The 15,288-nt window shown below is 55.1% G+C and overlaps 1 protein-coding gene across 1 annotated transcript in view; it reads left to right on the top strand.

Annotated features, from left to right (window-relative positions):
* COL22A1 (collagen type XXII alpha 1 chain) overlaps positions 1-15,288 on the top strand; it is a 195,917-nt gene that overhangs the window by 79,742 nt on the left and 100,887 nt on the right. The window contains exons 13-20 of the mRNA XM_087825208.1: positions 2,900-2,953; positions 3,937-3,981; positions 5,905-5,958; positions 6,411-6,455; positions 11,873-11,926; positions 12,249-12,293; positions 14,831-14,875; positions 15,142-15,171. Of these exons, the coding sequence (XP_087681334.1) occupies positions 2,900-2,953; positions 3,937-3,981; positions 5,905-5,958; positions 6,411-6,455; positions 11,873-11,926; positions 12,249-12,293; positions 14,831-14,875; positions 15,142-15,171 (372 nt within the window). The remainder of the gene's footprint in view (positions 1-2,899; positions 2,954-3,936; positions 3,982-5,904; positions 5,959-6,410; positions 6,456-11,872; positions 11,927-12,248; positions 12,294-14,830; positions 14,876-15,141; positions 15,172-15,288) is intronic.

Below are 15,288 nucleotides of genomic sequence, written 5' to 3'. Positions count from 1 at the left end.
GTCTCCTCTGTCCTCTGCATCTGTGAAGCCTTTTCCCGTGGGGCGGCCAACAGCTGGTAAGGCCCGGCTCCCTGTCCCCTGAGGGGGACTTGTACTCCCAAGGCCTCAGGAAGCCGGGGGGTACTAGAAAGTGCGTTCCAGGGGGCTGGCTTACAGGTGGAGGCGTCCTTTCCTTCCTCCAGCTCACCTGGTGTTTATGAAAGAGCTGCTGCACCTGCCCTTTAGTTTGGGGGTGAGCACCATTGTCCTCACTTTACAAGCTTATTAGCCACGTGCCCGGGAGCCTGGGAGTCTCTCCATGTGGCCGAGCCTGGCCCCGGGCGCCGCTGTCCGAGTCCAGCTTGCACTTCCCAGCGCTGAGAGCGGTTCTCAGGCTGTGACCGCGAGTCCCAGTAGCCTGGAGCGCCTGTGGAAGCAGCTTGCGGGCCGCACCCGGAGTGTCTGATAAGGGGGGCTACCTGGGGCAGGAACCTCCTTTCTGACAGGGCCCAGGGGTGCTGCTGCTGCTGGTGCCAGGGCCACACTGGGGACACTGCTCAGAGGGCTTCTCAGACCCCCTGAAGGACCTGGTCTGGCTCCCACCAAATGGATGAACAAACATCACACCTCCTGCAACGAAGCAACTGCTTTGTCAACATTTAGAGAAAGACTCCGATGGTTCCTGAACTAGAACAGGGGAAATGCCGGCTCTCTCTTCTCTGTGTTTTGCCCAGTGAGGTAACCACACAGTTCCCGGAGCTCTGGCTCTGACAAGTGGGCGTGGGCGGGTCACTCCCTGCCACATGTCCCTCTCCAGTTGGCTCCCAGTGAGACCAGGGAGGCAGCCTGTGGGGCGCACAGGGGGGCCAGAGGCTTGACTTGGAGTCAGGGCTGGCCTTCGGGTCACGGCTGCCAGTGGGAACAGGGGGTTCCTCTCTTCTCGCCCCCAGCCCTGGTTTCCATCCGCAACGGGTCCCACACACATTGTGTATTGTCATCCTCTTACCCTGAGTGATTTCCTTTGAACAAGAATGAGGTTTGGATCGTTCACCCAAACTAGCAGCACTTAGTGCTGGTTTCCAACTTCCTCATATGCCAAGAGTTTCCTCAAGCATCTTAACCACTGGGGGCCAGAGCACTACTGTTCCTGGCATCAGCCTTTTTACAGCGGTAGGGCTGACCGCAGTGGGGGACGTCCCTTCTGCTCAGTGGCAGCGGCTACACGGGATCCAGGCCCTTCTCCTTCCAGTCTGGTTCTCTCCTCTCCCCTCCTCTTTCTCCCTCCCTCCCTCTCTCTCTCTCTTTCTCTCTTCCCCCCTCCCTCTCTTCCTTCCATTTCTTTCCTCTCCTTTTTTCTGTACTTTATCAGGGATGCTTAGCTACATGCATTTTGTTTGAAAATCTCCCTGTGCCTGCCCTGCCCAGGTCCCAGGCAGCCTCCAGCCTTTGCCCCACTCCTTTCGTTGACCCAGCCCACGAACTTGAGGGAGTGTTCTTGGTCCCTTGACAACTGGGATTTTACTATTACCTTATAGTCTACAGTTCACGTCTAGATTCATTTTCTCACCCAAAAACTGCACAAACCTGTTTCACAAATGATGAGACTGCAGCTCAGAAAGGTTGAGTGACTTTCTGAATGGGACATGGATGCAGCCTGGGCCCTAATTTCCCCTCCCAGAGCCCCTGTAGCAGCGGATGGCAGTTCTATGACAGCTGGGGGTTTGGAAGGCGTGTCACTGGGGCATGGTGGTGGCCCGCGATACTCAGATTAGGTGACACAAGAACATGAAATACCTTTTGCTTGGGGGCACAGTTTTCATAAGAGTGGGAACCCACCTCTCGAATCCCATTTGTCCCAAGGGGATGGCCACCACAGAAAACTCTGGACTCCCAGCAGGGAACAACCTTTCCTCCTGTGAAACGTCCCCAAAGGGCTCACCTGCCCCTCCTTTCCCTTGGACCCATGAGAATGTCTTCTCCACACATCCCACCTGAGTACAGTCTGGCCCGTCGGACCTCTCGGTGTTTCCTCCTCTTGCTCTGTAAGGAGGCTGGCTCCTCTCTGGCTCTCTGGAGCCCCTGCCGTGGCAGCCTGGCCCCGCCACACAGGAGAATTGATTTGCTCTGCATCACCCGGAAAAGTGACAGGGAAGCAAGCAGGAGGCTGGGCTGGAGGTCGTGGTGGACTCAGATGGTGTGGGACCTGGCCCGGGAGCTTAAGTCCTGTTTTTAAGCACCCCCAGCCCCTCTCGGGGGAACATGTATGGGGGAGGGAGGTGAACAGCCTGGTGTAGGTCTCCTTTTACCCCCTCCGCTGCCCCACGGGGGTTCTTGTCACCGCCTTCTGTGTGTGACTCATTCCAATGGAGTTTGCCCCGCTTAAAAAACCAAATGCCTATTCTAGCCATCGGTTCTCAACTGGGGGCAGTTTTGCCTCCAGGGGACATTTGGTAGTATCTGCAGACATTTGTCAGTGCCACAACTAGAGATGCTGGCCATCCTACAACGCCCAGGGCAGAACCCCAACAAAGAATTGTCCGGCCCAGTGGCCACTGGGCCCAGGATCTGTTTTCCACGTGAGGCCCTGAGTTGGGAGTAAGGTGGCCACACTGCACATTAAGGCAGGGATGTGGGCCAGGGCTTCTCACCCACGCTGTCAGGTGCATACAGACCACCGACCGGGCGGGGGGGGTTCTTGCTAAAATGTGAGCCTGACACAGTAGGTCTCGTGTGAAGCCCGAGAGTCTGCATTGCTCACTCTCCCAGCTGCTGCCCAGGTGCAGTTGGTGGACCACCCTCTGAGTAGCAAAATCTAGGCCACCACCCTCCCTGGCCTGTCTCGCTCGTGCCCGCATGCCAGGGACCTGTCTCCAGCACTGCCCTCACCCTGTACCGATGGCTGTTCTCTCTGTCATCCTAGGGTTCCCTGGGCCTGCCCGGCCCCCCCGGGAGAGACGGCAACAAAGGTGTGCGGGTATGTGTCCCCCTGCCGCCCTTCCCGTACAGCAGCACGCGGCCTGGGCAGCCCGGCCCGAGCCCCCGCCCTGCACCGGGCAGCCTTGGCCAAGGCCAGGGCCGAGCCGGGGCTCGTTTGCACTAGCATCTGCCCAGGTCCCGGGAGGTCAGCCCAGTGATGACGACACCAGCTGCAGCTGTTGCCACCCGAGTGCCTGCGTGTTCTTGGAAGCTGTTTCTCAGTTAGTTGACAAGCAGTTCCATATGTGAGGTCTTGTCCCCAATGCTCAGACTTGGAACCAAGCTGAGGTCCAAGCTGAGGGACTCGCCCACGGCCCCAGTTTGTAGCTGGAGAAGTTGGGGTGGGACTCAAGCAGCACCCATCCCCTGTGTGGCCAGCCCGCCTCCCTCTGGCTGGCGCTCACTCCACCTCTGCATTGGAACACGCTCCACGATCCAGACAGGAGTGATCTCCACCCCGGGGGTCAGTCTGCTCCACCAAGAACCCCAGGGAAATTGGTTCTGGGTGCCCCACCTCTCTGCTCCCTTTGTGATTTTCAGCCACGTGTGACCAGGCCTCAGAGTGGGAGCCCTGACTCATGGGAGCCTCCTGAGCCCATAGCCTTTAGTGCTTTAGGACACGAGGTCCGGGTGGAGACAGGAGAGGAAGGGGAGCCCCACGAATCTGCAGGACCCCTCTCCTCCATGAAGAAGGCCTCCCTTGGCACTCCAGTGGCTCAGCTCCCCGCTGTTCTGTCCACATTAGTTCTGTGGACCTCAGCACAGGAGTGAGCAGGGTGAGGTGACACCACTCACACCCAGATCAGCTCCTTTGTTCCCGGAAGAGGCTCGGCGGGCAGCCTGGTCTGTGACCACTGGGCTGCAGTGCACCGGTGACGCGTCCTGAGTTCCCGGAATGGGAGCCCCAGGCTTGGGCTGCCCGGTGTGGCTCGGCCCGTGTGCCACCAGGTTATGACCGTGTGCTGTTTGTTCTGTGTGCAGGGGGAGCCTGGAGAGCCGGGACTGCCTGGTGAGGTGGGCATGCGGGTGAGTATCGCTTCCAGCTGTGTCCCCCTCATGATTCCAGTGGACAAATCTTGATGCAAAACCAATTGCTTTAGGTGTAGGAGAGACCCCCAGACGCATCCCTACCTGTTCTCATATCACCTCACGCCACTTGGTGTCTGCCCATATGTGACTTTTCCTAATTTCTTTTTAAAAATAGTTTTTATTGGTGATAGTATTACAGGTGTCCCCTCTTTTTTCCTCCCCCTTGGCGCTCACTGCGTGATTCCCGCCCTGCCCCAGGCCTTCGTGACCCTGTAGCCCGCGTTCATGGGCTATGCATATATGCAGAGAAGTTCTTTGGTTAATCTCTTCTCACCCCCCACTCCTCCCCGCATTCTCCCTGAGATCCCTCAGTCTGTTCCATGTTTCCATGCCTCGGGTTCTATTTTGTTCATCAGTTTATTGTGTTCATTACATTCCACATATGAGTGAGATCATGTGGTGTTTGTCTTTCTCTAGCTGGCATATGTCACTCAGTATAATACTCTCCAGGCCCCTCCCTGCTGTCCCAAGGGGTACGAGATCCTTCTTTACAGCTGTGTAGTATTCCATGGTGTGAATGTCCCACAGCTTTTTATCCACTCATCTACTGATGGGCACTTGGGCTGTCTCCAGATCTTAGCTACTGTAAATAATGCTGCTATGAACATAGGGGTGCCCAAATGCATCCTTACCTGTCCTCCTCATATCACCCCACACCACTTGGTGTGTCTGGCCATATGTGATTTTTCCTAATTTCTTACAAAAATGAATCATACCATACTCTGCTCTTATATCTTTTTCATCTAACAGGAGGTCAGAGACATCTTCCCACAGCGATACAGACAGATACCACATTATACCAATCAGTGCAGATTACAGCGGTGCCTCGGTTTTAGAACGTCTCCGCTGGCGAACATTTTAGTTTACAAATGCCATAAACCCTGAAGTAAATGCTTCGGTTTTTGAACACGCCTCGGAGGTCGAACATGCCACACGGCTTCCGCTGAGGGCGAGATCCTGAGGCCCCGCTGTCGGCTGTGGATCCCTCAGTTTTCGAACGTTTCAGAACTCGAACCATCCTCCAGAACAGATTACGTTAAAAAACCGAGGTACCACTGGATTCCATGATATAGACACACTGTAATTTATATAACTTTCCCCTATATATGGCCCTGAGGTTGTTTTTAATTGCATTTGTTTTGTACTGAAATCAATGAAGCAATAAGTGCATGTATATATGTATTTGTCCTTATGTACTGTTTTTGTTTTTTTTATTTCAATAGAAGAGATTACAAAATTGGCATATCTTTGGCTGAGAAAATGCACATTTTAATTTTAATAGCTTTTAATAGATATTGCCAAATTAGTTCCTTAAAAGCTGTAGTAATTCATCGTGCAAGTGACAGAGGAGCTCATGGGCCCTGTAGATGTCTGATGGGCTCGGTCAGGCCCTATCCAGGCTGCATGGGCCTGTGGCAGAGTGAGAGCTGCAGGCCTCAGTCATGTAGGTCAGGAGTTGTGCCCATGTCCTGGCCAGATCATGGGGCAAGAGGCACAGGTCAGGGGGCAAGGGGCACAAGTCAAGAGACAAGGGGCACAGGTCAGGGGGCAGGGGGCACAGGTCATGGGCAAGTGGAAATGGAAATAGTCACACTGGCCTCCTCAGAGCTCAGACCCACTGTTGGCTAGTCCTTGAACTTGAACGGATTGGGGTGTGAGCCCTGGCTCTGCAGGCAGGGGATGGCATGAGGTTTAAATAGAGGAGGCAGTGGTGGTGGGGCCTTGGTGTGGCCTCGTGGAGCAGCGCGGCAGCAGTGGCGGGTGAGAGCAGAGGATCTCATCCTACACGGTAAGCACTGAGTGTTGCCTCTGCTCCTGCCCTTTCGTCTCACTCCCAAACCTGTGAACCCTCTTGTGCAGGGATCCCAGGGACTGCCTGGACTTCCTGGACCTCCCGGCCACGTTGGAGCTCCTGTAAGTACCAGTGCTTATCTGGTCCCTTCTCCAGAGATAGGGACCCAGGCTCTCTGACAGGTCCCCTCCTGCATCTGTCCACGAAGGACATATTGTCTTGTATGTGTCAATGGCAATGGAGTGACAGTGATGGGATCGCAGGCTCTGGGTGGCAGTGGGGACTGACTCCAAAGCCACATTCCTGCCCTTGGCCAGATGAGCTCGAGGCCAGGCTGTGTTCCAGTCTAGCCGGGAGGCCCTGGGTCACCCAGGAGACCAGCCCCGGGAGCTCACCTGCACCTGGGCAGGGGCTGAGCTCGGGTGCCAGGCCCCAGGGGGAGAGCCCACTGTGTGCAGTGAGACCTCACAGTGGGGGACTCCTCATCCCGTCCCAGGCAGCCTGTGCATGGCCCCATGGTGAGAACAGAGAAGCCGGACCGAGAGGTTGTGACTAACCCTCCCCTGTCCCCCAGGGTCTCCAAGGAGAACGAGGGGAACGGGGAGCCCGCGGAGAAAAGGTATTTACAGCCGGCTTCAAACACTAAGGCAGTTTCCTGTAGGAGAGGGTGAGGGCGCCTAGGCCCGCCCACTCTGTGCTTGTTGGCGTGTGCCTGTGTGTGCCTGTGTGGCTGTGCGCCTGTGCGTGTGCGCCTGTGTGCGCCTGTGCATGTGCGCGTGTGCCTGTGCGCGCCTGTGCGTGTGCCTGTGCGTGTGCGCCTGTGTGCACCTGTGCGTGTGCCTGTGCGTGTGCGCCTGTGTGCACCTGTGCGTGTGCCTGTGCGTGTGCGCCTGTGTGCGCCTGTGCGTGTGCCTGTGCGTGTGCCTGTGTGCGCCTGTGCGTGTGCCTGTGTGCGCCTGTGCGTGTGCCTGTGCGTGTGCCTGTGTGCGCCTGTGCGTGTGCCTGTGCGTGTGCCTGTGTGCGCCTGTGCGTGTGCCTGTGTGCGCCTGTGCGTGTGCCTGTGCGTGTGCGCCTGTGTGGCTGTGCGTGTGCCTGTGTGCTCCTGCACGGGCACCTCCAGGTGGGGTCTGGGAGAGGAGGTCCAGCCGGTGTCCCTGTGGGCTGGTCTGTCCAGGCTGCAGGCAGCCGGCAGCATCCCCGTGGTGGGGAGGAAGCTGGGCTCTGCAACAGTGGCGTCCGGCGAGTTCTCTGACCTCTGAGTTTCAAATTTCCTCAGTGCTAAGGACTTTATCTATTACATAAGGCTACTCTGAGCAGCAAATGAGTTAACATTTGTAAAATCCTGAGAACAGTGCTGGGCAGCATGTGCCATACATTTAGAAGGTAGGAAGACAGACTGGGAGACAGAGACAGAGACAGAGACAGAGACAGAGACAGAGACAGAGACAGAGACAGAGACAGAGACAGAGACAGAGGCAGGAAGAGAGAGGGGGAGAAGCATGAGCGGGGCCCTGTGGGCTCAGCCTTGGGCAGGTTTCTGACTCCAGGGCTAACGTTCTGAGTGACTGAGGACGGCTGGTCCCTTCTCTGCACTTTCCTCCCCCATCTGTCAAAGAGAAGCCTGGACTGTGTGAGCCCTTAGGCTCCTTTCCAGTTCTGGTACCTGATGGGTACTTAAAGCAGTCTAGTTTCTCCCCAACCTGATTTCTTACATCAGCAAGAAGGAAGTTTCCATCTCCCCTCAAGACAGGCCCATCCAGCGGCTTGGCCTCGCCCAGCATGGAGCTGGGTCAGAGGGAGCTGCCACCATCCATCAAGTAGGCCGCTGCCTGCCAGCCGGCCACAAGGCTGGGATTTCTGTAAGGTAGGGGCAGCCCTTGCTCTAGGCGGTTCCAGAAGGTGCCTGGCAGGCACAGCGAGGTGTGGAGGCTCTGCAGGCATGAGGATGTCCTGGTGATAGGGGGGCAGAGACCCGAATGGGCTGCGCAGGGGCTCCTGAGCTCGGGACAGGTGGCGAATGGTAAAGTGGACCTAGTTAGTCACAAAGAAGAGTCCCTTCACTAAAGGGCCAGAGTTGGATGCAGCAGCTCCAGTTCCATCCGGAAAACCATGCTCCCAGGGCAACCTGAGTGGATGTGACAGTCAAGCTCCTGTGGTCCCAGGAGGGTCTTCCAGGGGTCCCACCCGGGTAGCCCTAGTGAACAGGCCAGAACTGCAGTTTTGCCACCCGGGCTCTGCCCCTGCCAGTTCTGGGACCTCGCACACGCTTCCAACCTCTCTGACATTTAGGGTCAGAGCAAGCGGCATGGAAGAAACACCCCACACTCACATGAAACGGCGGAGCAACACCCAGAGCTCAGAACTGTCAAGACTTTAGCCCGGAGGACAGGCTCCGGCATTTCAGCTTTCAGTGGGGTGCGGGCGCCCCCTGCTGGCGTAGACTCAGAGCCGCGGCCAGTGGACCCCGTGCCGAGGGACTGCGCCCTGAGGAGGCGCTTGACCTCAGAGACGAGGCTTCCTTTCCCGAAACGGGCCACCTGCGGGGAACGGATGGGAGCTGTGAAGGAGATCCCGCCCGCCTGGGCACTGGCAGGTGCTCTGGAAGGAACCTCATTTAATTTGCATCCGTGCTTCCCTATCAGCGACTGGGTGTGGAAATCAGAAAAGATCTGAGGGTTCTTGTCCTGCAGCCACCTTTTAAAATCTTTTTTATTATTTTAACCCAACAAGGAAACTGAGTACAGAGAGGTCGACTCTCTGCAGACAGCAGCCGGCATTGACTGGGGCGGGACTAGGGCTCAGACCGAGCTGAACTCACGGGAGACTCCCCAGTCCCTCTGCCCCCAGCTCACCCTCCCTCCCGACATTCTTCCCCGCGGGCCCTTGACAGATTTATTTTTCTCTCCTGTCCCGCATGCCACACAGTCACACTGTTTTGTGTAACCAGTTTTTAATATACAGGGTGAGGCAAAAGTCGGTCTACAGTGTGAGTATGCGAAAGAGTTTATTCTTTTTTAAAATCTTTCTTGCTGAGACTCTGACAGATGCATTCTTTCCATACGAACAACTAAACCGACTTTTCGCCGACCTGCATACCTTCCACGTGCCAGGCACTGTCTCAGCATTTCACATATATCATTGAGCGTCCCGGCTGCCGTGTATTTGTAGATGGGAAACCGAGTCCCAGAGGTGCTAAGTAATTGGCCCAAGGTCACACAGCTTGAGAGGGGGAGAGACAGGCTTTGAGTCTGTGCTGTGAGGTTGACCACTGGGCCTTGCTCCCTCCCCCCACAGAGCCCGGCTGCCACTCAGTCTGTGCCAGGAACCAAGCTGGTGACCAACTGTCCAAATCCTGTCCTCTGTCTGGCATGTGTGGTCAGTGCAGTGGTAACAAAACCCAACAAAACCCACCAGCAGCAGAAGAAAACCGAGCGTCAGGCCTTCAGGAGGGACATGCTCTCTAGTTTGACCTCCGACCCAATTCTTCCCTATTACTGGCACCCCGCTCACGTCCCAGCGGGGCTTGAAGGCGGCTCAGTTAGGGACCCTGATGTGTAGACCGCTGTCCCCCTTCTTCTCTGTCCTTGTATCTTTCTCTGTCTCTTCTCTCCCTCGCCCGCCCTCTCCTGCGCATTCCCTTCCTCTCTCATCCCCCTGCCAGTGAAAAGCCACCTCTGAGAGCACCCCAGCTTACCCCCCACTCTCGGTGTGCTGACCAGCCACGCAGATTGCTGACACCACGTCCAGCCAGGCCCTCGCCCACACCCTGCGGTTGTGCTGAGTGGCAGCTGGGAGGAATCTGGGCTCTGGGCTCCACTGATCTTGAAATGCAAATGCAAGGAAGTAAGAAGTGGGGGCTTGGGCAACAGGCAGGGTCCTCTGCGTCCAGGGGGAACTTGGAAATCACAGGCTCTGACCCTGCTGAACACGCCTGTCGGAGATGCCACACTCCAGGGTAGTAAGCTGCCTGTTACGAGGAGGAGAGCTCTGGATTGGGGGTCAGGAGGCCTTGCCGTTAGTCCTGGCTCTGTCACCGAGTTTCCGTGGGACCCTGGACAAGATACACCCCCTCAGGTGGTCAGTTTCCTTGCCTATGAAGTGAGCGGTTCGATTCCATCCGGCTTAGCCACTGTGGGGATCCGTGGGAGAGATGACCATGCGCCTCGGGCCTCTGCCCAGGCCCTGTGGGGAGGCAGTAACGAGGACTGAGGGTTCAGGGGCTCAGGTTTCTGCTCCAGGGCAAGCTCCCCTAACTGGGGTAAGTGGCTTTCCATCCGGGCCTCAGTGTCCTCACCTGTCCTTGGCCTTCAGACCCGCCAACCTCGTAGCTCTGAAGGAAGAGGAATTGCGCAGACGTGGGATCAGGCGGCAGAGAGAGAGCACCGGCAGCTCTCCTTCACCCCAAAGCTCACAGAACGAAGACTTTTTAAAGAATTAGTATGTAATGGTGCTTGACAATAGAAATGCGTATACACCTTTGTTCTAGGATTTGAAATAATTTCTGAAGGATAGAAAATAGATGATTAAGTTTATGCAGGTGCAAGACAGAGAGAAACTGCAAACCAAACTGCTGACCTGGGAGAGGGCCTGGAACACGCCCCGTGTTCAGTCGTCGGATGAGGGCAGTGGGCTGTCGGGGGCTGTCAGTGATTGGTTGGGGCCTTGCGCTAGGAGCAGCTGAGTTGGGCTCCTTAACCCCCCCCCCCCCCCGAGATCTGCTTGAACTGGCCCGTGGAAGCCTTACTTTTTGGCCCAGACAGAGAGGGAACCATTCCCCAGGGAGCCTACAATCTCATCTTCTACACTGAGAAGAAAACCTGCAGGCCCCTCCGCCTGTCTGGAAGCCCCCCAGCCCGCAGTCGCCAGAGGTGGGCTGCACAAACAGAACGGAAAGGAAACAACATCCCACCTTAAAAAACGACAAAGGAAGAAATAACTTAAGCAATCAAGTCAGAAAAATAAAAGGAGAGTTCAAAATCATTTTCATGGGCTGTCTTCCAGTCATTCAATAAATGCCAACTGGGGGCACACAGGAGAGAAGCGTGGATAACAAAGGCCAATTGAATCGAGAGCTGGAGGGAGACACCTGAGGCTGTGCTGGATAGGGCTGAACATTTGGATTAAAATGGCAAAGAGGGGACATGTACGTGAGCCCTGAGGGTGCTGAGAAGCCAGCAGGGAGAACAGCAAGAGCAGCTGTAGAAACAAGAACGAATGTGCTGAATTTGAGGAGCTGCAGGAGGGAGGCCACGGCCACAGAGCCCACCTTAGCACGAAGCCACCTTTTCAAGTCACCTCCTTCATCAGCAGTTTGGAGGGCCCCTGGGAGAAGGACCCTGGCTGGGAGCACTGGACACAAGGCGTCACCTCTGCATGGAACACAATGACTCCTGTGTGGCTGTGAGGAGCACTTGACTCAGATGGTTGAGGCAGGTCTCTCATTCCTTAGTCAGGTACCTTCGAGGAAGAACTTGTCATCCCGTGAGACCTGGTCAACAGAAACAGTCTCAGGGTGAATCGACTCACCCGGGATTAATAGCTAATGAGAGACACAGACCCAGCTCCGCCTGAACGTGAGCAGATGGGTGGGCGCTGGGCACTTGTGTGGATGGTGGCCCCCCGGCAATGAACTCAGGGCTACTCCAAGCACGGATAACGCAGGGGACATTCATGCGTGCACTGGGTGAGTGGGTGGCGAATAAAATGTACCCACAGCTTTATGAGTTTCATTGCAAACCCCACGCATTCATCACTTTGTCAGACCCCCGTGAACACCGTGAGATGAGAAGACTGTGGTTCAAAGAGGCTCCTTGGCGCCCCGTGGTCGCAGACTTGGGAAATGAGAAGCGAGACAGGAATCGGGTTTCTCTGACCTTGGTGCTCCGTGACCCTCGCTACACTTACGCGCGAGGCTGCTGTGTGTGTGTTTGGTTGTCCCGCGTCTGAAAGCGCCTGGTGGAGAGGGGCCGAGCCCAGCCGGACACGGGGCCTTTGCCGCCTCTCCTGCTCATCTCTTCATTTTCTGTCTTTGGCCAGGGGGAGAGAGGCCTGGACGGACTCCCCGGGAAGCCTGGGGAGGCGGGGGAGCAGGTAGGTGGGCCTGGCGCCGGCGGGGGGCTGGGTTTCTTGGAGGACAGGGTGGGCTGAGGCCTGACGCACAGCTCTGCAGGCCTGGGGGCTGGGCTCTGTGCTGCTCAGCTCGAGGCTCCAGCAACCAGCCCAGCTTAGGTCCCCCGTGGGCTCCTCCAGGGCCACAGTGCAGGGATCCCAGAGAGCACGGCGGTCAATCCATTCTGACCTCAGTGCTTGACACGTGTTCACAAATGTAAAGGTCCCAGGTGATGTGCAAGTGTCATATATGTATATATATATAGTTGACAGTATTACCGATGTCCCCCATTTCCCCCTCCAGGGAAGACCTGGCCCTCCTGGCGTGGCCGGGCCCCAGGGAGAGAAGGTAAGCCAGGCCCAGGCCCCGGGGGTGGGAGGTGGCTCTGGGTTGCCCGCCTGCATAATTCAGGGCCCGGGGTGGCGGTGGGGGTGGGAGGCCGGGCTGGGGTTCTGGGAGCTAAGTGGGCAGGAGGATCTCAGCTAATAGGTTATTTCTGGTCACTGTATTTAGGTTTTTTCTACTTTTAGGAATAAAAATTTATTTAATAAACAAGTTCCTCTTATATTATATTCAGACATAATAAAATATTATGCTACTTAAATTGTTTTTGGACTAAGGTAGGATAGGAATAAATACCAAAAAAACCTTACAAACTCCCTTTCCTCTTCCTCTCTCCTTTGCAGTGTTTACAAAGATTTTTATTTTTATTTTTTTACTAGGGTAACAATTCTGAAAATGTACTGGGTCTTTCATAAACTGAGTAAAGGGTGCCTCTTGTCACACTGGTCATCTATTTAGAGCATGTTCCTAGCAAGGCTCAGCTCAGCCAGGGTCCTGCTTAGATGTAAGAAGGTTGCGAGGGACTATAAAAATGGATGCGAGATAACAATCTCCTAAGCGTCTGGGTAACCGGGAGGGGCTAAGAAGGGGTGGCGTGTTAGTGGGAGGGGTGATGGGGTACAGCTCTGTGCTTGACCAGGAGGCTCTTGGACAGGCCCTTAGGGCATCAGACTTGGGGCTTGAGAAGAGCCGGGGAGAGGGAAGGGAGAGCAGGGGGAACCAGCTAAACTGAGATGGCTGTGACCAGGAGGCACATCACACCTACTCACTGTCCCCAAGCACCGGGCAAAGTCACTGGCTGACCCAGGCTAGTTCCCAGCATACGCTGGAAAAGCAGAAGAGGAAGGCTGCTCTGCCTCCAGAAGCAGGCAGGGTGTGCGTTATACACGGATAAACAGGCCTACAGCTGCTCAGCCCCAGAGGAGGACCGGAGTTGGTGTCTGCTGGGCTCCCTCACTAGGGCTGCAATTCGGGCTGAGCTAATTATCCTAAGTATTTTCAGAGTTGAGGTTTACATTGTTATATTATCCTGGTGTCAGGATTTAAAGATATTCCTGCAGTTCCTTGACAAGATGCTAAATCCTAAAATAAGTAAGTATTTATTTCAAGTCACTGAGAAGGAAGGATCTGGTGTCGACGCTTTCCTGCTACTGTGTGAGCGTGTGTGCGCGTGTGTGTGCGTGAGAGAGAGAGGAATTGATTATATTACATTCTAAACTCCCACCTCACTTACTCATTTTTGGCCCCTCCTATTTGGAAGGCAGCTGAGTTATTCTTGGCTCTTAAGATGAATGCCGCAGAAGTGGGGACACGAGGTCAGGGTCCTGGTGCTATTTGGGGCACTCATTGCAATAATCAAGGGACCTGCTCATTATGAGAGGACACCATGGAGACAAATCGTAGGTGTTTTGTAATTTACTAAGGTCGCCGGAAGCACAGAGCTGATCTCTTTAAACCCCGCCCTTTTACAGATGAAGAAAAGAGGCCCAGAAAAGTAGGGTGTCTTGTTCCAAGTTAAAGTCTATTTAAAGCATTATCAATTGAGATTTTAGGACACCTGCTGCTATGGAAAGAGAGGTGATTTTTCCACGTCTCAGGCAGTGGTGGAGACAGTGGAGCTGCGACTATCAGTTTCTGTATCAGAGAAAACATGGTCTGTCCATGTCATAGGACCGCAGATGCACTGAAGGAAGACACATGCCTGAGTCATTCATTCTTACCCCCTGGCCTGAGGCTCTAGTAGATGCTTTCCTATTTATTCAGTGACTCATTCATTCTTTGCCAACTTTGTCAACAGTAATTTTTGAATGTCCCCCATATTCCCTGAGCTAGCCTCTAGGGAAAATGAAGTTATGTCCCCAAGCCATAGATGGGGACATTGGCTATAGGTAGTGTCCTCTTTTTAGCCATAAGGCAACAGAGTAATAACAGTGAGGATTTCTGTTGCCACAGTTGACAGATGTGCCCTACGTAGAACCAACATGTAGGTCAGCCTGGGGACTGACCCAGCCACAGTCATCATCGCTCTGTGTCCTGGGGGTAATGGAGAAGGAGACATACCCAGCCTTATTTATCACGGCTTGTTGAAGTGGATGGGGGTCATCGCAGCATTTGTGCCAGTTATTTATCTGATAAATACTTATTGAACGCTGACCATATGCTGAACCACGGGCTTGGCAGAAGGGATGAGCCATAGGTCCAATCGCTGCTCTTGGTGTGTGGAACACAGTGCATGGTTCTTGTAGATGCTCCCTGAATAGTGACTAAGGGCTGCTCTGGAGCAGAGAATGTCCTGAAAGCACTAGCCAGACCCAGGCGCTGGACTGGGTATGACAAAGGAGGGGACCAGTCTCCTCTGACAGGAACCTGAGTGTATCGCGAGAGGGAGGGAGACCGGGCGCCATGGCCCTGCGAGGTGGCATGCAGAGAAGACAGTGGGCTCGCGGGCTTGCAGGACCAGGCAAGGGCCTCAGGGGAGTGGGGAGCAGTGGGGAGAGGTGGCAAAGGGTGCGCTCTGCTGAGTGTTTGTCATTTCTCCACAGGGTGATGCAGGGCCTGCAGGGCCCCCCGGTGTCCCGGGCTCTGTGGTAAGTGGGACTGTCCTCAATGGCTGGAATCTGGGCACCTAGGCTGATAGAACTGAGTAGCCAGAAGAATCCCTGCCTCCGAGAAGGAGGTAGAACTCTTGAAATATAAGTTGGGCCCAAGGCTCTGAACACTAAAATGGGATAAAATCAGAGAAAAGTCAGAAATTGCTGATGACACAACATGCCCTGCCAATACCCTAACGTAGCCGAGAAAGCTCGACTATTGAGACAGTGCTATCTATGCTGACACCTGGTTTGTCCCTCAGGTGCAGAGAGAGGGCCTGAAGGGTGAGCAGGTAAGGTGGACATGGCTCCTCCCACTGTGGGGTGTTAATGGGAGCAGAAATAGGAGGCACAGCATGGGGTCAAACCTGCTTGTTGCAGTCAGACGGAGTCTTGCTGCGATGTGTCCA

Source organism: Miniopterus natalensis, chromosome 16, assembly GCF_054644295.1.
Source record: "Miniopterus natalensis isolate mMinNat1 chromosome 16, mMinNat1.hap1, whole genome shotgun sequence".
Lineage (NCBI taxonomy): Eukaryota > Metazoa > Chordata > Mammalia > Chiroptera > Miniopteridae > Miniopterus > Miniopterus natalensis.
This window is presented reverse-complemented; position numbering and strand designations above follow the sequence as displayed.